The sequence below is a fragment of the Colias philodice genome, chromosome 11, assembly GCF_061535455.1.
Source record: "Colias philodice isolate Cphi_HAF_F1 chromosome 11, ilColPhil1 Martin Lab GWU primary, whole genome shotgun sequence".
Classification (NCBI taxonomy): Eukaryota; Metazoa; Arthropoda; class Insecta; order Lepidoptera; family Pieridae; genus Colias; species Colias philodice.
The window spans coordinates 10,902,339-10,926,564 of record NC_143096.1 but is presented as its reverse complement, the minus strand read 5'-3'; the positions used below and the strand labels follow the sequence as shown (position 1 = coordinate 10,926,564).

General features: G+C 33.7%; 1 protein-coding gene across 1 annotated transcript in view; it reads right to left on the bottom strand.

The window, feature by feature from the left end:
• The window catches only part of MFS9 (major facilitator superfamily transporter 9), a 40,428-nt gene extending 18,094 nt beyond the window's left edge, over window positions 1-22,334 (bottom strand). Inside the window, exon 1 of the mRNA XM_089701190.1 lies at window positions 22,155-22,334. Within this exon, the coding sequence (XP_089557316.1) occupies window positions 22,155-22,225 (71 nt within the window). The 5' untranslated portion in view covers window positions 22,226-22,334. The remainder of the gene's footprint in view (window positions 1-22,154) is intronic.
• Window positions 22,335-24,226: the final 1,892 nt, after the last annotated feature.

Sequence of the window (24,226 nt, the reverse complement as noted above, 5' to 3'; positions counted from 1 at the left end):
TTAACTCTTTAACCCATATCTTCCCTTCCCTATAAGGTGCGCTTATAATTCGTGTGAATATACTACATTTTTAAAAGTGAGGGTAGATGTTTATTATTTTAAGTCAAACTAGACACCATTACAGTTAATCTAATATTGATTGTGTTCATTGGTTACATTTTTAAAAATCTTCGTGTTTTAAAAATTCGATAACGAGGCGGGACTCGAACCAGCATTCTTTAGTGGTCGAATTTTTTCTATTCTTTATAAATTTATTGTTTATGAATTTATATTTATAAACAATAATACAAAAAGGTTAGTTCGTTGATAATTATTATTCCTTCATCATTTACATGTTGTAAGTAAAAATATACTTTGACTGTTAATACTTTTGTTCAGTATTTACCTGTATGATTATTGCTTGGTAATTAATATATTTTCATGTCGTATACCTAATTAAAAACATAAGTTTGATGTGAAACTAGCTGGATTTATTTTTACACACAGTTCACAGTCTTATATTTTGTGTTAATGTTAAAATAGTATCTATTTATAGTGTAAATCATAATATTTTTTCACAATTAAAAATATTTCCTTTTTTTGATGGTGTTGGCATCTAATTAAACCGCGCTGTCGTTTCGTTCACAAAAAGTGAAGTTATGAGGACCAAATATGTAGCCGCCTCAACTTACGGAAACGAGAGTAACCTGCGTTGTCTGTTAGTTATTGTATAGTCGAATTTAACGTTACATGGAAATTGGCATCTAATTATATGAATAATACTTATATTAAATCTGTAGAGGTCAATTCTGTACATGAAATATATTTCCTAAATAACTATCACGAGGTGATTAGGGATCGACACTGACGCCAAAAATTTTTGTCCGTCTGTCTGTCTGTATAACCGTTATAGAAACATAAACTACTCGACGGATTTAAACGAAACTTGGTACAATTATTAGTATGAAAGAAATGTTCTCCATATTATATAAAAAATATCTCCCGACATCATAATTAATGTCTATCTTTTATGGTTGAGCTTAGGAGTTCAAAGCTTTCTGATTATATTTGTCTACTAGCTGTGCCCGCGACTTCGTCCGCGTGGAATAGTGACTATGGGACCTATGACCATGGGCTCAGGGTGGGGCAACAATAATTGTTTTTATTTTCATGCTTCCACTCCCACGCCCACTCCCAGGCCCACGCCAACGCCCACGCCCACTCCCCTTCACAATTGGTACCTACCAGATCAAAGCCAGGGTAAGCGCCCCACCCAGCCCCACCGTGGCTACGCCCATGCTGAATTACTACTTAACATACAATTATTGAGTAAATACGTACTACCATAAATAATTAAAAGAATTGTTATTAAAATTTCTTACTAAACTGAGCTAAAAAACTTACGCACCAACTTATTAAAGAAAATCAAGAAATGAAATGCCTAACCTATACCAAATAGTTACTACATAATATTGTAATTAAAAATTATGATTAGTATATAATATCGAAAATCAAAAAAGAAATGCCTAACTAATTCTACGTAAAATTTCTTTTAAATTATGTCATATTATTTTTTAGGAACCAGGGGGGGAGAGGAGCAAATTCTATTTCCTTCCTTTCTTAAATGGATGTTTTTAATAATGTATGGTGTAGCCACTGATCAGCTTAATCGATACTCAATTTTTATCAAATCCAGCAACAAATCCAAATTAGATGTTTCCTGTCTCACGCACGTAACTAAAGGCTGAAGAGACAGAGAGGGAGCACGTAACTTAACCGTTTAGACGAAGAAAAGTGTATAGAAAAAGGAATAAATAATTTCATAAACTTCCCAACGATCTTTAAAAATAAATTATTATATCATTTTTTTCATTCCCACTTTTACCCCTATGTAGGTATAATAAGTGGATGAACCGATTTCGATACAATTTATCTAAGAACCAGCGTCGGAAAATATGCTGCCTAACAAAAAAAAGCCGCATCTAATTCGGTTTACCTGTTAGCCAGCTACGGTGCCATAGACAGACACACACACACACACAGAAATACATAGCAGTCAAACACATAACACCCGTCTTTTTGCGTCGGGGGTTAAAAATATAATACGATATAATTTAAAGGACATTTTGTGTGGAAAATTTACCTATTAGAAGTAACCATAATGTTAATTTGACCCCGCCCCCCCTACTACCTCAGCTTACCCCCAAACCCTTGGGGAATTTTGATATGATCATCTGGACATGTAAAGGAATAACTGTAGCGTATAACAGATAAATTACGTTTTATCGTACACTGTACAGTGTACAATAGAATGCCTTAGCAAATGTTCGCCGTGATTACTTATAAATTGTCATAACTTTTTTATTTATGAACCGATTGACATGAAATAAACACTAACTGTTAAATGAAGATTACCACAATACATTAGTGAAAACCGCATCTAAATCGGATAAGCCGTTTCTGAGATTAGCGTGCACAAACATACAGACAAACAGACAAAAAAATTTTTAACTACAGTTTTGGGTTCAAGATCGATTTAATAATAACACCTGCTAATTTTTTTCTACATATTTTCATTGTACAGACATCGCTTTTCCACAATTTTATTATATGTATTGATGATGATGATGATTGATGATTATAACACTCTCAGTCCGTTTTAACTTAATTTTTATTTACTCGCATCAGTGCCACCTAAAAAATCTTTATATCGAAATTCGAGCAAAGCTAAGAAAATGAGAAATAAGAGTTCTCAAGGATCGTTAGAGGTAAGAGGCTTACTATTGACCGAAAACAACATATTGTGTTATGCCGAGAACCTGAAACCGCTTCACAACGAGAATTGCGGCTCACAGCTGACCGCGAACGGCATGTACTATCCTGTGAGACCGAAACCTTCACTGAGAGGGTATAACGTCTCACAGCTGATCGCAAATGGCATATTTTATCTCGATAATCTGAAACTTTTATTCAATATGAAGACCGATTGACAAATGATAGGGTGCACCATAATATTATTCGATCTTTTGAAGATGAACATGAGCATAAGCAATGACTAGAGTAGGGACGCGAATATTACCATTATTTGAGACAAGATTATTTGAGACAAGTACGATTAATAAGTTTGTTTAATGAAAGATTAAGAATTGAAACTATTTGGTCTCTTGAAACGGACGAATAGCGAGCTTCGTTCGCGTCTTACTGTAGACAGATTTCGACAGTCTTAATGACTTAAGAGGTAAACATAGAAGATCAATCTACGAATTCGGTGGTGTGGTCCGACAAATATAAAAGTGGGTTTGCTTATAACCTCACAATTGATTACAGATCATCTTCTGTATAGGCGATATTAACGTAGTATCACAGACTAATAATAATATACTACGTATACAAGTAGTATGTTCTTTTTGTAATGCTTTAAAGAGGAGTAAGGAGTCGGCTTTCGTTTGAAGATACACCAGAACCTTTGAAATCACTACTTTTAGAGGAACATGTGCAATCTAAACAGTTCTTAGACAATATTCGCTCTTATAGTAGTGCGTTTTAAATGATCCTTTGGTGCTCAACAATTATCAGAGGATCCTTTCATGCTTACTTTTAAGATACAAGGTCAAGTTTATCATTTGATAGGATCCCTTTTGCCTGAAGGCCAACCTAAGTTTCTTCAAATATATTTTGTATTCGACTACAACGAATAGTCGAATACAAGAAATCAATATTTCTCGAATTTAAAATATTACAATTTTTCCTACGGTAGGGCGACGAATGTATTTTCGCATAGTAACGGAGGGGAACTCGCGGGGGGTCAGGTGATGCGGGCCACGTACCACAAACATGCTTAGTTTGTTGTACCGAGCGCGAAAGAAAGTCATCGTGTTTTTAGTAAAATTACTATGTAAACTAACGTAATTTAATACTTAGGTACATATTATATAATGATGCGCTCAAACTGTTAATCTACATTTAATTTACATAAGTAATGTAGAATTTAAATCAAATTCATGTTTTCCTCAGATTTTCGATGTCCTCCGATTTTAAGATTTTCTTATCAGAGTATTCAATTTTAATGTAGTTTATTTTTATAAGAGACAATTAAGAACATTCAAAAATAAAGTGTCACGTATTTTTTTTAAACGACGAATGACGAAAAACGACGTAATCGCGGACGAAGTCGCGGGCAACAGCTAGTTATGATATAAGTTTGTTCGAATGCCGCCGTTGAAAGTTGTATAATGTACAGATATGCTTGGAGAATATTATATATATTTTATGTGCTTATTTGTATAGCATACCTACGAGCTCTATTACACAACTATTATTTGTTTTGAACGTTGAAAATGTTTCGATAAAGATTAGATATATGTTTAAAAGTCACCTTCTATTCAAAAATACATAGACATATTAATTTTGTGTTATTTATTTAGCATAAAGTAAATGCAATTTATAACTAACTAGTCTTAAAGAATAAGTAATTTGTGATGGCCTTTTCAAAGGATTTTATTTTCAAATCGTGGACAATATAATTTAAATACGACAATAAACAACTTAAACCATTCAAAGAAACATATTATAACATAATATTACCTTGGCAATTGACCTATGCATTCTCTATAGTTGTAGGAAATACAAGATTTTTGTTCTATCATATCTCTACTTCTTCAATATTTCATTCCAATTTGTTCAGTTATTTTAGCGTGATTGACATATAGGTAAGTATGCATAAAAACGTGTACCATAACTTTTAATTCGCCTATAATTTATCAGGTCTATTACCTTTACGTTACATTTATATACTAGTTAGGTTCCGCTCTAATTCCATTGATCAATTACAAATAAAAACTACCTACTGTTTTCCAATAGTACAATTAAGTTTTTTACCACATTTACGTTTTTGATGCACCTATTATCAAGTAAGGTCGTTTTCGTTTGTTTTTACGAATGTTTTTTGTTTACATTCTAGGTACGGATTATATCATTAGGTACTAGCTTTCCGCCCGCGGATTAGCCCGCTTTGTCTTAAACATAATAAATTACATACTAAAACCTTCTAGACCGGGAGATACTGACACAAAATTTCGAGTCATTTGTAACAGGATGGCGGTTCTACAGGGGTCTAAGTACGCAATGACAAAAAGAAAAATGATGGTGTGAACGCTGGTACCGGTGGGTTAGACGCGTGGGCGTTAGTCGAACTCGTCGGAAAAATAGCGTAAGTCAAACGATTTGTAACACAAAAATTTTAGAATTTACCGATAGCCCATAAAAAAGAAGTAGGCGGTAGTGTCATGCCATACTTTTCCGGTATGACTTACAGCCCGCCATACCGACGCGAATGTGTTGATTTAAAAAAAATAATTATTCAACCATTTGTACCAAGCTAACTTTTGCACAGGTAACCATCGTCGTGCAGCCATTTACGAAAATCGCCATGCCATACTTTTCGGAAGATTCCAAATGGTCGCCATACCGCCGAAAATCTGCAAAATTTTTTTATTTCGCCTATCTTTTTGTACCAGTATTGCATTTGGCTTTTTGGAGAGTATTTGATAAAATGTGACCATTATTATATTTGCCATACTTCTAGTAGGGGGAAAAAGTGCTGTCATACTTGAAAAATAAATTTATTATTAATTTATATAAGTGAAGATTTCCAACACCTAGATCTTTGAAATTTTGTATTTATATTCGTTGATCCTCAAACTTACAGGAAAAATAAGTGCCATACTGTTACAAATCGTTTGACTTTCGCTATTTTCCGACGAGTTCGACTAACGCCCACGCGACTAAGCCGCCGGTACCAGCGTTCACACCATCATTTTTCTTTTTGTCATTGCGTACTAAGAACCCTGTAGAACCGCCATCCTGTTACAAATGACTCGAAATTTTGTGTCAGTATCTCCCGGTCTATTCCTCTTGAATCACTCTATCTATTAAAAAAAACCGCATCAAAATCCGTTGCGTAGTTTTAAAGATTTAAGCATACATAGGGACATAGGGACAGAGAAAGCGACTTTGTTTTATACTATGTAGTGATTGATTACCGTGAAAATTTTATCGAAGTAATCTGCACTTCTATTATAATATTACAAAGAGGCCAAGTCTCAACTTTGTTAGTTTTATGGAGAGATCTTTGGAATATGATCATGAATACTTTTTTTTTGTTATAACTCTGTTCAACTGGAATTAATGAACTCTGAATGAAAATTACATTAGAACAAGAATAATTCTAGTATTATAAAATTATTCATCCGAATATATTAAATTACTTCAAATGAAAAACTATCCGTTCCGCTTTCACAGCACAACTTTCTAACAAATTCGAAATTTGACCAAATAAACTACCTACCGGTTTTCAAAATCTGTAAAGTAGTTTTTGCAAGATTGGTTGACAAATATACACACCCTTGTGTCCCTATTTTTTGCAATAATCTTCGCATGATCGGATCGTTTAACATGTTATTGATATAATAGTGCTTTGAAAAAGACTTTTCTGCTCGAGCTATGACGGTTATTGCTGTTTCGGTTATTCTTTCGCCGTTTCGAGCAGTGGTATGGTGATATGCGCAGATAAATTGAAAAATCAACTTATTTAATGCACGCTCACCGGGCCTCGAACCTCCGACTTCGATTCCGAAGTCCTCACCACTCAGGCACCACTACTTTATAGGCAGTATAATATAGTGATATCATATGTTGATATTTTATTATTACATACTATGTTTTAAATTTGTCTAGTCAAAGACTTAATTAAGAATCATCTACCAAGCCGAAGGTCGTTAGAAATGCCGAGCTGAATAGCCTAGCTTGCCCTAATATTTGTGAAGGAAAAAATGATATATCTTTTATTCAAGCTGTGTCTTCAGATTCCGTTTAATGAATAATTTAAGATAACCTTGTATTTCTCTTTGAGACTGCTATAAACAACATCAAAAGTTCTTCGATTCATAAATGAGTATGAAATAATGTTTATAATTTACTTTCTGATTTAATTTATTAGACACTAATTCTATTACCTATACATATAGTATATACCTATGTATTATGTATGTTATGTGTTGGTGAAGTCGTTAAAGTATATAGTGCAAATACATGTGCAATCAGTAGGACCTAGTACCTAGGTACTTTTTTGTCATTTTTTTGAGTACATATTTCAAAAGTACTCTATCTCTCTACTCTAATCGGTATAATTCGTGATTCTTTCTAAGTATCACAGAATGGGTCTCTTTATGATATGTATAAGAATATCTTATAAGTGCTAGCAGGTAATTTAAATTCTCATACGTGGGTCGCGTAATACAGAAGTCACGATGCTTATAGCGTCTTTGAAAATTGTATTATGTAATCATTCAATTGACATACGGAGCAATGATTGTACATATAGATATAAACCGGCCAATCGTGGATTGACTTCCCATAGTGTTCACACTTCCTATATGAGGTCCTCAGTTGTTTTAGTCAAATTATATCTTTTATACTTTAGTTAATAATGGTCACCCTTTACGGTACTATTATCTCTATGGGATTTTGAAGGACAAACGAGCAAGCGTGAGAGAGAGTGAAACCCAAAGAGTATAGTAATATAGAGGAAAGTGAAACCTTTGCCCTTTGTAACAGGATTCCATTGTCAACATTGAAGTATGTGGGTGTATGGAGCTTCTAGTTTTACTATTTTTAGATATAATATTTATTTCATGGTATAAACATTTCTGTACTATATACAATAGCTACTAATATATGAAATTCTCGTGTCGTGTTTTCAGTTAAACTCCTCCGAAACGGCTTGATTATTATGTATAGAGAGTCTCTTCGAAGGAACTAAGGAGCGAAAATTGTCATCTGTAAATTGAACTAGTATTTTCTGTTGTTTCTAACAAAAATATAAAAGCCTATTCAGTTAGCGACATGTAGAAATATAGGTATACTTTAATATAATTGACTTCATTCACGTTTCAGTAAACAAGGTTATTTCGAAATATGGCAAGCCTAATGTAGTATTTACCAAGTATTGTTACATAAGTTTGTCATGAAATGGTCATGAATATTTTGACAAAAAAATTACGTAAGATCAATGTGTAGGTATATCGGTGCGTATGTAGAATAATAAATGTCCTATACATATATTATAGTAGAGCCATTTTAATAGGCAACATTTGACAGTTCAACAAAATTCAACAACGTAACCTAGTAACGACGACATAGAATAATATGATATTTCGTTTTGTTAGAACTGCACATTTGCTTAACTTTTTTCAATAACGATTACATATTTATAATAATAATGACCGATACAAGTAATTTTAGAATTTGACTTTACTGATAAACCATTCTAAACATAGTAAACAATTTTTGATTTAAAAAACTGACGTCGCTACAATTTTGTGTCAATAAACCTTTTTTCTTTTTAAATACCAGAGACGTTACTTTAAAAATCGAAATCTGACAATTAGAATCGAATGCATTGATTACTTGGGAATAAAAATCATCATAAATTATTGACATGTGTTTCAAGTTCGATTGACAAATGTTTCAAGCCCGTATCGATTAATTCACTTTAATCGATGTTTATAAGCAGGTTACCACCCTATGAAGATAAAATTGATAGACGTCAAATGTTGCCTATTAAATTGGCTCGATTATAGCAATTGTAATGCTCCATAACATCATTGAAGTGTTTTGGTAAATTACTTTTAATTATAAAGTATATTCACATCTCATTCATTCACCGGATTTCCATTGTATTATTATTTATTATTTTCTGCAAGGTTTGTATTTTAATGAATGGAATTGTTTTACTAAAACTGTTTATTGGGCGAGTACCTATATTTATAAGATTATACAAACTTCGCAAGAAAAATACAACTTCTCTATTATTTACGTAGAATGCAAATGCAAAAGCAGTCGTAAATCGTAATAAACACCGCCTCCTCCACGCGTACAATGCTGAACGGCACTCAAGCGAAATTGCATTATCTCGTTTATAATACGTTTTTAGGATTGAAGTATGATAACCAACTTTTTGCCCAATATAATCTGCAATGATAAAGCTCTGTGAGGGGAGATTTCGATTTAGCAACCGCAATCCTACATAGCTCGAACACGGCGGGGACTTGTAAATCGAGTGGTTTGCTCGTAACCAAGATGTCGTTAAGAAAAGCCCCCGTGGGACATTTATTGGGCCAAACATTCGTGCCGATGATGTCAACCGACCTAATTAGGTTGTGACCCAATTACTTATTTTAAGGATGTTGCATTTCTGATTTATTTGGACCAAAATTTAATAGAGAGGGCTATCAATATTTAGTGGAATAAGTAACGTACATAAAAAATCTTATCCTTATAGATGCTGTTTTTGGGAAAATAATAGGTAAATACCTAGTGGTAAAACAAAGTAACTATCGTACGTAAATAAGCTTAGAGATGATTCATATATATGAGGAAAGCCATTAAAATGTTATGAATTAAAATGCATACGAATATAAAACAACCAACAATAAGGAAGTCAAACCTTTGAATCATTTAATAAACACCAAACAAGGTACATATAGACGAGTTTTTAAGATTCATCAAGCCATAACGTTTAATTGTGCTTGGTAAAATTAAATTATAATAAATGCTTGAATTATGTTAACAACAAAATTAAGTTAACGCCAAAAAGATCTACCTATATCTCTTGAAAATGCAAAAGTCAAAACCTTAAGCTATTTGTGTATATGGGAAGATCATAGATAATTCCATGATGGAATCGTGAATGTGTTTCAGTTTATAGCTGCAAGAGCAATTCCAGAGAATGGGATAATGTAATATATGTAGCATGTAATAGACCATCGGGTACTTATATCATATCGGTATAGTACCTATGGTACACGTACCTTATGTTTTGCTTTATCTGCATTCCTTAACTTGGTGAATTTTGGGTCACGTTCTTTAATTGTAATCAAAGGAAGTTATTAGTTTTGTTAGTTCAAATTTAATATCCGTCTTCAAACATACTATCTAAGCGAAGTAAGTGCATTAAATGTTTTGAATGCATCGACCTTGTTATGAAAATATAACTTAACGACTAAGTATCACATTCGAGCATTGAATTGCAAAATTATCCGTGCTTGATTTTTATTTACTTTATTCAGTACTTACTTCCTAGGAAATTGATATTTTTGTTAATTCCCGCTAATTCATCTCACTCAAGTGGCTTAAAAATATTAATAACAAATATAGGTTCTAAAATTTGTATTTTTTAGCTTCAATTATTCTGTTGACTACATCATTATTATTTCAAATCCGCATAAGTACACTAAAAAGTTGTCCGATTCACGAACTAATGGTCAAAACTTTCACTGCACAGCTAATGATTTAAGCGTTTAGTTAATTAACTCTTTGTTTGCCCCGGGTGAGCGTTAATAATTCTGGTCAGAAATAGTTCATTTCACAAAGCCTCCACTTATCCTTTATCCTGCAATCCCGCTATAACTCGTAGGTAAGCCTCATCTACAATGGAAACGGAATTAGGTCAAGAAATGACATTTGATGTGGCTTTCTTTATCACGGAGCTAAGGGGTGCGAAATAACTATACCTAGAGAAAACCAGAGGATTGTGCGAAATAGCACCTATAGATGGAGTCAAATCAAAGGAGGATTGCTCCTTGATGCAATCTTTAATTCTGCACCATATACTTGTTATATAATATCTTTTGTAGTAAAAAAAACTTGTTTCGTCTAGGAGTATGATATTATGTGACATTTATAAGATAAGGGCATTTGAATGCGTAACATCTTGACTTGTTTAAAATATTTGATATGCTCATTTTCTCCTATAGACCTAATATGTAGAGGTTTTCTTACGGAAACTTTTACTATCTGCGTTTCTTCGTATAGTCCATGGATAGTTTTACATAGTTTGAATATATTCTCACGTGAAACTCTTTGTAATATAATATTTATCCGGATGTGCTTTTCTGGAGTTGACATTTCGAAAAATCACTAATAAAAGGAACGCTTCGTGATATTTATTTTGCTCTCTATGTCACTAAGCACTGCCGCCTGTTAGGTACTAGATAGAGAATCTTTTGCCTATTCGAAGATTACCTTAATCATTAATCAATATATTATATTTTTGTTATATCGAGTTCATTTTTGTAATTCTTATATCAGAATAAAACTAATTGAAGGGAAGTAACTACTCCCTGACCAGTTGAACCTGAATAGTTTTTTTTTTTGTAAATTCTACGTTTTTCATTGCTCCAGTCCTCCTCCTTTTATTATTATGTCTCTCTCCATAATACACGGGTACCACCAGAAGGAAGATACCCGGTCCTTTGGAAGGCTTACGTGGGGACACAGGTCCAACACGCAGAGGCCCTTTAGAGAATTTAATGTGTTGTGGGACACCAGCCGCAGCCTGCCCATGACTGCACTATAGAGATACAGCCCTGGGCAGTCCGCGGCCAATGTAGGACTGTTGCAGAAAAATGGAAATGAACAAAACTGGGTTATGGAAGGGGGTGTTAGATGGACTGGTATATTGGTTCTATGGGGACTATGGACGTCTGCCTTTTCAATATTAAAAATTGAAAATAATGGCAGACGGTGACTCGCCAGTTCGGTCGATGGGCTCCCAAAAAGATTACCGAGAATGGCAACAAGGGGGCAACATCAGCTGAACGGCTAGGGGTGTAGAGAGGTGCGGCACCGGTTTCACCATCGCGGGCCCGCGGGCCCGGAGCGGGTTTCCCCGCTATTACGCCATTAGACACTTCCACCCCCGAGCATATAGCTCTGGCGGCTCCACTCTGGACGGCCAGCAAAGGCAAGCCAGAGGTGGGGGATCCTGAACCTCGTCATTGTTCACTCCGAACTGTCACAAAGACAGCCCGGAGGTGAGGACAGGGGCCTCCCCCGGGAGCGCTCGGTTCCCGCGGGGTCGCTACTCCCCGACACCTCGCCACAAGGTGCCCTGCGGGATGACTGACTGCACGGTTGGGATATCTATTGTAGATATGCCATCCGGGGGCGATGGGGTCGTCACATCCCTACGCCTTTATTATTATTATTATTTTCTTATTTTTACTCGTCAATGCGTCATTTAATAGGGCCTTCTTTTTTTCTTTCTTCTTGACGATACAAGGACTATCCGATACTTAGCGTTTTTAATTAATTCTTAATTCTTCGTTTTGAACTAGTTCTTCCTGAGATTATCGCTTTCAACCAAACAAAAAAGCTTTATAATATTAATCATTTCATATATAAGTATGTATAAAGTCTGTACTGGTACGTAGGTACTACGTGCATAGGTATTAACTATTAAGATACATGATTAAAGAATCGTATTGAATCGAACAATCTTATCTTACAATCTATTGTCACGGTTAATGCTTATATCAATATGTAGATTAATGTTAAATAAGTGCTTTACATGTACAAACATTGTGAGGACATAAGTACAAACCAATTTGAAAAATAATCCTTGTGTGATGTTGGATATTATAGTGATAACAATAATTCGACATAAAATGTGTTGTGGTTTGCTGTGTATGTGTAAACGACAGTCACATTTTTAACACATAACACATAAACAGTTAAATTTGACTAAACTAAAAATAGAAAAAGTTAAACACTCGAAATTCGAAAAATCAAGTGCAAGTTAAATCAGTCATTATGAAAATAATGAATGCTGTAATTGCAAGAAGTAATTATAGTAGAAGTCATTAAATCCTTAATTGCTGTTATGTGAAGCCATTTATATATTATATATTTTTATGTAACTGTATGAATAAATGTTTGTTTGAATGTTTTCAAGTTTCCTTTGACTTTTATTAATTGCGGTTTATCTTTCATACAATTTAAAATAAAATATTGAATCTCTTAAAAATATACAAGTACAAATATGTATGCAAATTGATATTTGTATACAAATAATATACTTCTTTTATTATATTTTTATGAGACTCATAAACTGCTTCGTATTCCTTGTAACATTTGACGTCCATAACTGCACGCTTTTGCACAATTAATTTTGTAAATGTAAATATTTTACAAATAATCAATCATTGAACTATATAGCATTATGGAATGTCCGAATAAATGACCTAATTAAAAAAATATAACCTTGTTCTTTGTTCAGCTTCATATGTATTGCTATTCAAGTTATTTCAGATTAGGACCAACAATAATATTAGACACACAGTTTATATTATGTTCTGTGATTACTGATTACACACTAGCTGCGCTCCGTGGTTTCACCCGCGCGGCTCCGCTTCTGTTGGTCTTAGCGTGATGATATATTATAGCCTATAATAGCCTTCCTTGTTAAATGGGCTATCCAACTCCGAAAAAAATTTTTTAATCGGACAAGTATTTCTTGAGATTAGCGCGTTCAAACGAACCAACAAACAAACAAACTGTTCAGTTTTATAATATTAATAGTTATAGATTCAATTCCTTGGAAAATTCTTGCATAACATACACCATTAATACAAGATGTAACAAGGCGATTAATCTTAAAACTGTTATTTTACGACCGTCATAAACCGAATTAAACCGCACATATTCTTGGATCTTCATTACACAGGTATTTACATAATGATAGCATAGTTCATTTAGCTTGTTCAGAAGCAATGTTAACTTTGAGTCACTATCAAAGTTGCTCTATGAAGTTTATCGTTGTGTTAATCATGCTTGTTTTGGTATTAAAGTAACGACTTCCTGGTTAAATATTAGTTTCTTTTCGGTTTTGGAAAGTCAATTTATCTAACGATACTCTAAACGAGATTATGAATTATTAAATAAATAATAATTCATTGTATTATTATGTCCCTTTCGGATTGCGAGAATAAATTGTCGCGGAAAAATAATGGCAAAATTTTCACCGTCGCAATATTTCTGACGGCCTAGTTCAGATACATCAATAAATGCTATGAAAAAGGATGTTATTCACAAATAAAATCAATGAATTCTTTGAACTAATATATTTAGATAGTAATAGAATTAGCAGCGCTCCATATAGTATATGGTAAGCAAATAATCTATGTATCTAAATTAATGAATGGCTAGGTTATCTCGTATAGTTATCATGAAATATGAACAGTCAATGAAATCGATAGCATTGGTGCACGTAGAAATACCTTTTGTTTGCCTTTTATTTAACACGAACACCTATTTCCTTTTGTCATCCTTCTTATATATCAAAGACGATATGATATATTTTCAATAGAAATGTAGCATAAGTACTACTTCTATGGGCTTTCTGTCAGTGACATTTTCGTCAAATTGATAAAAATTCGTATTTTGTGTCATGTTGAAATTACCTAAAATGCTGTATTTTCAACATCATGCTTTAATAATAATCTATTTTAGAGTCAAATATTTTATTCCTTACCTTTATGATTAATAAAATAAAACATCATTGATTTGGAATGCCGCCTTTTCCTATAATCCTCGTCTTTATTATCTTATTAAATAAGGCTGAAATATTTTTGAATACAAATTAATTCCAATCCGGAACGTGTTACATTATTATATCAAACACTAAGCTATCGTTGAATGCAAGTTAATACATCTTCACTACATAGTATAAAACAAAGTCGCTTTCCCTGTCCCTATGTCCCTTTGTACGCTTAAATCTTTGAAACTACGCAACGGATTTTGATGCGGTTTTTTTTAATAGATAGAGTGATTCAAGAGGAAGGTTTATATGTATAATAACATCCATTAAATAGTAGAGAAGTACTGTTATTTTTGAGTTTTCTGATGTGATGTCGTAAAAAATTACATTTTTTCCGCTTACACTGCAAACGCAGGCTGAACCCTACGAGTTTTATCAAAATAATGTACTAAGTATTATACACATTGAAAAGGTCTATAGAAAAGTCCGCGATGGTATATGTCTATATTACAGATTTAAAAATTGCGGGACGTAGCGTTTGCGGCGGTACCGGCCGGCCGGCCGCGGGCCGCTATGTTTTTATATACAACGTTCACAGTTTTTCTGTAGTGTATTTAGTATCAGCATTGCACCCGTGCGAAGCCGGGGCGGGTCGCTAGTAATATATATAATTATTTAAATCTCGTGTCACAATGTTTGTCCTCAATGGACTCCTAAACCACTTAACCGATTATAATAAAATTCGCACACCATGTGCATTGTGCAGTTCGATCCAACTTGAGAGATAGGATAGGTTTTATCCCGGAAATCCCTCGGGAACGGGAACTATGCGGGTTTTTCTTTGAAAACGCGGGCGAAGCCGCGGGCGGAAAGCTAGTAAGTATCTAAGTTCACACGTCAAGCTACGCGCTAGGATAAAATCTGAAAGTAATTAAATCTAAATAAGTAACTAAGTTAATCTAAACAACAGGATAAATCCGACAAAGTGACGGATCCACGCTACAACAATGACCCACTTGTTCTATAATGTGAAACGCAGTTTTATGCGAGCTAAATACCGATCTGAATGACAACATTCATTGTAATTACAGAATCTATAATCTGTTCCAGACAGGTCTCAAAACAAGCAAAGTAAACAATTATTAAAGATAATAAAGCTTATACAAAATATATTTGTGTATAAGCAGGCATATTTATTAATTACTAAAAAAATGCAAAATATATTTGTGTATAAGCAGGCATATTTATTAATTACTTAAAAAATACAAAATATATTTGTGTATAAAAAGGCATATTTATTAATTACTTAAAAACAATAACGCCATTTAGAGACAACGCAACGTTAACAATCCAAAAGAAAAGAAAACCCATTTCTGCGGAGTGTCGTTGCTTTGATGTCATGTTACAATGGAGGTTATTACTTTTTTGGAAATATTACATGTATCAAAAGGAGTAAGCTTGATTATATGATTTCATAGAAATCATCGCATCATTTTGTTCATTACATGTATTTAAATAAAACTGTAAACGGCCGGTATCTGAAATGAGTATTTGAAACTATGCCTATATGGTGCTTTAATATTTTCTTGTACCTATGTGAAATAAGCTTTCTCGAGGCTTTCTCAAACCTTTTTCAAATCAATACCGGCTGAAAGTCATTGTAGTACTGGCTATAGCGTTTTATATTCGACTGACCGGTTGGCTTGGTTGGTAGTGGCCCTGCATTCCAAGCCAGAGGTCGTGGGTTCGATTCCCACCCGGGGCAAATATTCGTGTGATGAAAATAGATATTTGCTCTGTGTCTGGATGTTATTTATCTATATAAGTATTTATTTAAAATTATATACAGGGTGTCCCACTGTTGGTATACTAAGCTTAAAGGAGGTTATAGTTATGGCTACGCTGAGTACGTAAAAAATACTTAAAAAATTCCAGACTCAGTTTTTTTTCAAATAGATGAATTCTTAAAACTCTATGTGTACACCCATAACAAGCAACCCGCCCATTTTTGCCACTAGCACGTGAGCTATCATTTAAGATTATGTTTTCATAGACAAAATGCTCACATTAGAGAAGCGGTATATGACGGCTGCGCGAAGCTAGAGAAGAAAACATGGATTTTCAGGAAAAAATTATCAAAAAAATTTTGACGTAATTTTGTTGTTTATATATTTTTTACGTGATCAGTGTATGCAAAACTACAAGTCCCTTCGCGCTTAGTATACCAATAGTGGGACACCCTGTATATGTATGTTTATCAGCCATCTGGTTTCCATAACACAAGCGAAAGCTTAGTATGGGATCAGATCGTGCCGTGTGTGAAAATTGTCCTGAAAATATAAAAAAATATATTATACTCTTCATCTTATCCATTCATCTAGTGACCGTTTTACTCATATTCATCAACCCGTATCCAATCACAATCCGTAAATCAAGTAAACCAATAAAAGTTCTCCCGTAATTTATATCGGACAAATGTTTTGCTTTTCGACTATTATCGGCAAGGTTATTAATTGGGGTTTTTGTGATAAATGACTACATATTATACAATAATGTTTCTAAATAGTATTATTTCCGCTGTAGAAAAATAAAGGCGTTATGTCGTTTAGCGCCATCACTTCCCAAACTACAAATAATACTGCTCTATGGTATCATGGTAGCCAGGTTTAAGGTCAAACCTTATTTTTTATGATAACTGTGAGCTGGTTCTCTTAAAAATCTTGTACAAATACATAATACATAGTGCTCTACATTATTTTCCAAACCAACATCTGAATTTAAAATATTGGGATGCATTATTTATATTTCAGAAGCGAGTAGGTAAGATATTTGACGATAAACATCCATTCTTGTAGGTTCCAGACGGGACAATTTTTCCATCTTCTCATACAAGAAATATATGCAGGGATCATATGAATCTTTGCGTGGGTATTCACAATGGTTTCATTAACTTGTAAGCTATGTGTGTGGGAGGTTCGCTAAGTCTTATTACAATTGCATTAAGGACGAGATTAGAACAAACTACGAAATACGAGAGTGTGGGTGTAGTACTGAATTCATTTTTCTATTCTAAATGAATAATACCCTTATCCTATAGATGAATTGTTATATAATAACATTATTTTTCCTAAAAACGTTTGATAAGTACCTGACTTCAATTAAGGGCCGATTTTTCAATGCATGGATAAAACTTATTCGTCGAATAATGTATAAAACTACCATTTTAAAAAGGTATTCTAATTGCCCGTATTTGACAGTTTACGTGACATTTTAATATTATCGTGTAATACTTTATTCGACGGATAAGTTTTATCCAAGCATTGAAAAATCGGCCCTAAAATGAATACAAGACCATTCACAATGTACAATTTTATATAAAAGTTAATGACCGGATATTCCCACGACATTCTACAGCTTGTCTAGATAGGCTTTAGGAATTATTTAATTTCCGACTCAGAAATTAATGCTAATGATGAAAATGAACAGGTTACCTAATATCCTATGTGGATAATCGAGCATTATTAAATCTTATTTAAAGAGGAATATTTTTTGGCATTGTAAGCTCCAAAACTACTGTTGAACCAGTAGAAACTGTAGATAGTTAATATATTGTATGAACTATGATTTTAAATTATTCTGAATATAATATCAGCTTCTATCACATTTTGTCTTAACATTTATTTAATAGCAATAATATTGAGGCTTCTCTGACCTTTCAATGTCTACTAAACTGCATATATTCACTACATACAAGATTAGGTCCTAAAATACATGTTTTCCTCGTAACAAAACATTGGCATCTAAGAAATTGCACATTTATAACCATTATATTAAATGCTGGATAAATCCGAAACATTTCCAGAAGATTACTACGGTCACTAAAGCAATTAGTTGCTTGATGGAAAAGTAATTGTGTGCAATAATTGAGCACTTAATAATTGAGCATCCATGGCATCGGAACAAATTGCTTTGGGATTGTGAATATATAAGAATGTATACGGAAATGTGATTTAATTATAGACTACATTAACTCTTCTTCTTCTTCTTATATATAAAAATGAATCGCAAAATGTGTTGGTAAGCGCATAACTCATGAACGGCTGAACCGATTTCGATAATTCTTTTTTTATTATATTCCTTGAAGTACGAGGATGGTTTTTACGTAGAGGAAACGTAAATATGTACCACGGGCGAAGCCGGGGCGGAAGCTGCTAGTTATATATAATAATGAATCGCAAAATGTGTTGGTAAGCGCATAACTCGAGAACGGCCGAACCGATTTCGATAATTCTTTTTTTATTATATTCCTTGAAGTACGTGGATGGTTTTTATGTAGAGAAAATGTAAATATGTACCACGGGCGAAGCCGGGGCGGACCGCTAGTATATAATACTATTTAGAATTAGATAACATTAGAGCATCTGAATAAATTACAATTATTAATTAATAACATATTCGTCACTGCTGTGATAGACCTTCGTGGTTTAGGCAATAACTCTAAATATATACTATAACATACATATTAACAAGTAGAAAGTGAAAACATTCAAATAGAGAAATATTCAGTACGGATCCGCGGTGAGAAGTATTTACCTATTCTATGCAATCTAGGCATAATTAACGTGAATTTGGAGACGAGTTGTGATTACGTATGTAATATGTGACTGTAATTACTTCAGTATGTAATCAGTCGAAGTAGTATTAAGTTTTAACTCAACTGACATGAAAGTTAGCTCTACGTGCTCATGTGACTTGCACTAGATTTGAAAGTGACTCCTATCGCAATATAATGTGGTATCTTTGTGACAGAATGTCATTTATTTTTGCATCACAGTGAAAAATAGGTTAAAAGAAATGAAAAGTTGTTATTGTAAACAGAAATATGCTAAATATAATTAATTTCCCTTATAGCTTGGCATGTTGTTGTATTCCTTTATGTACCTACATGATTTACTTGGATGATTCTATGAATTTATGCAAGTACGTATAGCAAAATAAAGAAAGAATGTAAATTTTTTGCTCGTTTTTCCGCAGAATCCTCGCCAACCACAAAGTATAGATAACAATATGTAATTAATATTCATGTGTTCAGTTTTCAAGGTTCCACCGTTTAACCATGATGGGAAATTCATATCTACTTATTTTGCATTGGCTTTTATGTAATTTATTAGTTTATATTTATGCATGACAAAATTGTTTGAACGAGCCAGTCTCAGGAACTACTGGTTCGAATTGACAAATTATTAACGTTGTATATTTCTATAGAGCTAGTCTATTTATATAGAGCAAAGTATTCATAAAGTGTAACAATGGGAAAATTTTAAAATATTATAAAGCTAAAGAGTTTGTTTGTTTGAACGCGGCAATCTCAGGAACTACTGGTCCGATTTGAAAAATTATTTCGGTGTTAGATAGCCCATTTATCAAGGAAGGCTATAGGCTATATATTATCATCACGCTAAGACCAACGGGAGCGGAGCAATGCGGGTGAAACCGCGCGGCACAGCTAGTATTAATATAAAGCGAAGACGAATTTAAAAGGTTCAGCTTGTATTATACAAACGTGATTTTATAAACGATATTCTACAACAATATTTAACCACTTACAGATATTCTGTCGGTCTAGAATTTCGATTCTAGATCCTATTTCTGGATCGTCATTCGTCAAAATATATAAGACCTCGACAAGACTACTCAACCGAGCGTTAGCTGCAGCAGAAACTATAATATGGAGGTTGCACCTAAGAGTCGAATAAACTTCAAGTTAGACGAAATATTAGTTGCAAAAACTCTATGTATATCTTAAGGAATTTTATTACTGCATTATCTATATAAGAAATGCTCTAGGATATAGAGTATTGCAGTAAAGTAGAGGTTATCATCTGAAATGTTATTCTATGTCCCGTATTTTTTTGTAAAATTTTGACCAAAAAAAACATTCATTTTTATACCTATATTATTTTTACGCTCAACGGCCTATACCTCGGTCAAGAAGCAGAACACTTTACAAATATTATGATTATTCATGTAAATTGTAAACAAATAACAATAATATTCATGTGACGACAATTTTACCGGTATCTCTACATTAAAATCGCTCTACCAATTATCGCAAAACAAACCGCACAGTTTATTCGTTCTCCTTAGTAGCTTATCTTTCAGATAAAGATTGAGTAACTCCATTAATAAAATCCAAACTAATAAAAGGAATTGAGCGTATAACATACACAACAGTTTCTGTGAAAGGTTCTTTACACTGAACTACATCGTGATTATAAAACTACGTAAACTAATAAAGATAAAAGTATGCATAAAGTAATAGAAAGAAGTAAAATATAATATACCAGCTGTGACCCGTGGTTTTACCTACCCACATTATTCCGCTCTTATTGGTCTTAGCGTGATGATATAATATTATAGCCTCAGCCTTCCTCGATAAATGGACTTGGCGCGTTCAAGCAAACAAACAAACTCTTCAACTTTATAAGTAACTAGCGACCCGCCCCGGCTTCGCACGGGTGCAATGCTGATACTAAATACACTACAGAAAAACTGTGAACGTTGTATATAAAAACATAGCGGCCCGGCCGGCCGGTACCGCCGCAAACGCTACGTCCCGCAATTTTTAAATCTGTAATATCTTCGAAAATATTCACTTAAATCATACGGTGTAAAGTGCCATATAGATCTATATTAAATGAACAATGTATTCAAGGTATTTAATTTGTTAAGGATTAATGCTAAATTGGTGAAAATCGCTTCGAAAATTAGCTTTTATTTGTCGTAAAAAGTAAATGACAAAAAAATTTTATTGTGGGTTATCCATAAGAGATAGACATATACCATCGCGGACTTTTCTGTAGACCTTTTCAATATGTATAATACTTAGTACATTATTTTGATAAAACTCGTAGGGTTCAGCCTGCGTTTGCAATATAAGCGGAAACAATGTAATTTTTTACGACATCACATTAGAAACCTCAAAAATAACAGTACTTCTCCACTATTTCATGGATGTTATTATACATATAAACCTTCCTCTTGAATCACTCTATCTATTAAAAAAAACCGCATCAAAATCCGTTGCGTAGTTTCAAAGATTTAAGCGTACATAGGGACATAGGGACATAGGGACAGGGAAAGCGACTTTGTTTTATACTATGTAGTGATATTAGTATATAGTATATACATATTAAGATCCGTGTGAATGTAGAGGCAATATACCTAATCAAACGTGTTGGGAAGCTTCACCTTTCTAATATGATAAGTCAAAGTGTACGATCATTTAGGTGATATTTCTCCGTAAGTTCAAGATAGATTGTAGAAAAACGAGTTTGCGACCTTGTGCCGAAGTTCCTTGTTTTTTTAATCGGGCACACGAGGAACAATAATATTCTTCGCTATATTATAAGTACTAAGTAGGTATTATTTCTTCTAATTATGGACAAAAATAATCTCCAATATGCGACGTTTCGAACTAATAATTAAAAGTAATTACCGTGAAATTTTTAATGTGTGCATTAGTTCGTAAAACATAATTATAATTATTTGAATTGTGACTATAACAAAAGTGTGTCATTTTTTAATTATAGTTCATAAGAGTAATTGTGATATTTGAGTTACTAATTCATAAACTTTTTGCAATTGCAGTTTATGAAACACTGTAAAAACAATTGCACATAAACTTCAAACTGGCTTTCGCATTTTCTGTCTCCAAAACATGTTGAACACCGGGCGTCAACCTCAAACGACTATAGATCGTATCAACAAGCAATTTCTAAACGAAATGAAAACAAACCTTTCCGTGGAATTATAAAACATAGCCGCCTGTCGTTTCAAATCATCCGACACTGCGTTCTCTTCACTCATTGTTACACAAACACACACACTTATGTAGAAATTATTAATTTAATTGTTTTGTATCGAGGCCGGCAAGCCTTTCGACGCCCGCGCCTCTCGACGACTGAATGTGCAGTCGGGCGACCCACCCCGCGTATACGATACGTGACGTAGAATAGCAAGTTTACTTTACTTTCCAAATATTATAATGACCGCTCGTATCTAAATTAGACTTTGGACCTCTATGAAAACAGACTAATGCTCTTTCTTTGATAGTTTTCCACGCGTTGCCCAGTTTTTATTTATTTTGAGAAAATTTTTGGACAATTTTCTCAAGTATTAGGGCCAGCGCCTCATTGTTAGGAATAGAGTTTGTTTTCATTAGCTCTATGAACTTTGTTATTTTTATTCCAAACCTTAACAAACATTAACAACAAGCAAGTTTAAGTAACCACTCATAACTCTATCAGAATAAGCAGTCTCCACCCAAATCGAACCCATTAAACTATACCAAAGACTAAAAAAAATTGCCGCATATAAATGAAAAATTCGTATTTTTACAACTCTAGTAAGTACCGACCGCGACGATCGCAAATCATGATTAAAATTTAAAACCTATATACCTAGTTTATTCTGTAATACCAAAATATATTCGCGATCATGACAACTTTGATTAAAAAAAAAATCGAAATACCTAACGGTTCTATTATTTTCACAGTTAACAGTAAACTCCCACTAGCAATTGAGAATATATTGGTTAAATATCGCCCACTCGATTTTTATGACGTCTGTATAGAAGGATCAATGATGTAGGCGCCAGGCGATAGCGTGACGTTATAGGCACAGTTATAGGTCTTGTAATGGTAATAATGCTAGATAATGAACTTAGAAAATTTCATAAAATGTATAAAAATCATTTACTGTTCGTTAGTCACGCTAAATCTCGAGATTGGTTGAGCCAATTTATCTGATTTTGGTTTTGAAATGTGTATCATAGTCCAGGGAAGGTATGAACGATGATGAACGATATATTTTTGAATGGCCGTTAAGACATATAACATCTCAATCTCCCTGTGACCATGCTCGCTGCAAAGTGGCGTCTTTCCAAACTATACATAGCCAGAACGCAACCATAGGAAACTGCTCGTGTATATATTGTAATGCTGTTTTTAAGTCTGTGATTACAATATATACACGCATTTTGCGTACTGATCGCGTATACTTTGTAACGCGGATGCTTGCATCTTCGTTCCAAACTATACTTACACGATCAGTACGCAAATATACTACACTACTAACACTTGAACGAAATAATAAATAAACAGGTATTCATATATTTGTACAGCTCAAGGTACAGCTATATCTATCTACTTTTATTCTCCTTGATTATTTTTGATTCAGTAAAATATGGAATAAAAATATTATTATGTAAGCTTAGGCAAATAAATAGGTAACAGATAAGGGGTAGGTAACAGATAATGTGGGTTAGGTTAGGTTCGTGTTTTTTTTAACTACACAAAAATAGGAGCCCCGCAAAGCGGGGCTCCGTCGCCTCGTAACCGTCTTCTTCTGGACTTATTAGATTTTTACTTTTAGCACTATTGTCAATTGTAAGTAAGTCGTGTAGTATAGTCGGGAACGAAGACGCAAGCATCCACGATACAAACTAAACACGATCAGTACGCAACATTCGTGTATGCATTGTAATAATAGATTTAAAAAAGGCAATACAATAATATAAACGCGAGCAATGGAAAAACGCCGCGCTTACTCCGAAACATACACGATTAGTCCGTATGCGTACTGGCGCTGTATGTTTTGGAACGCTATTCTTACTTACTTCACTACAAAGTATACGCGAGTATTTGCGTACTGCTGTTGTATAGATTGGAAGAACTTTGTAAAAAAGTTATTTCCAAACTATACGTGATTAGTTTCACACCGTTGCGTGCTGGCCTTGTATAGTTTGGAAATACGCTGCAAAGTGTGTGAAACATCGGGATATTAAAATAATAAATAAATCATGTAAAA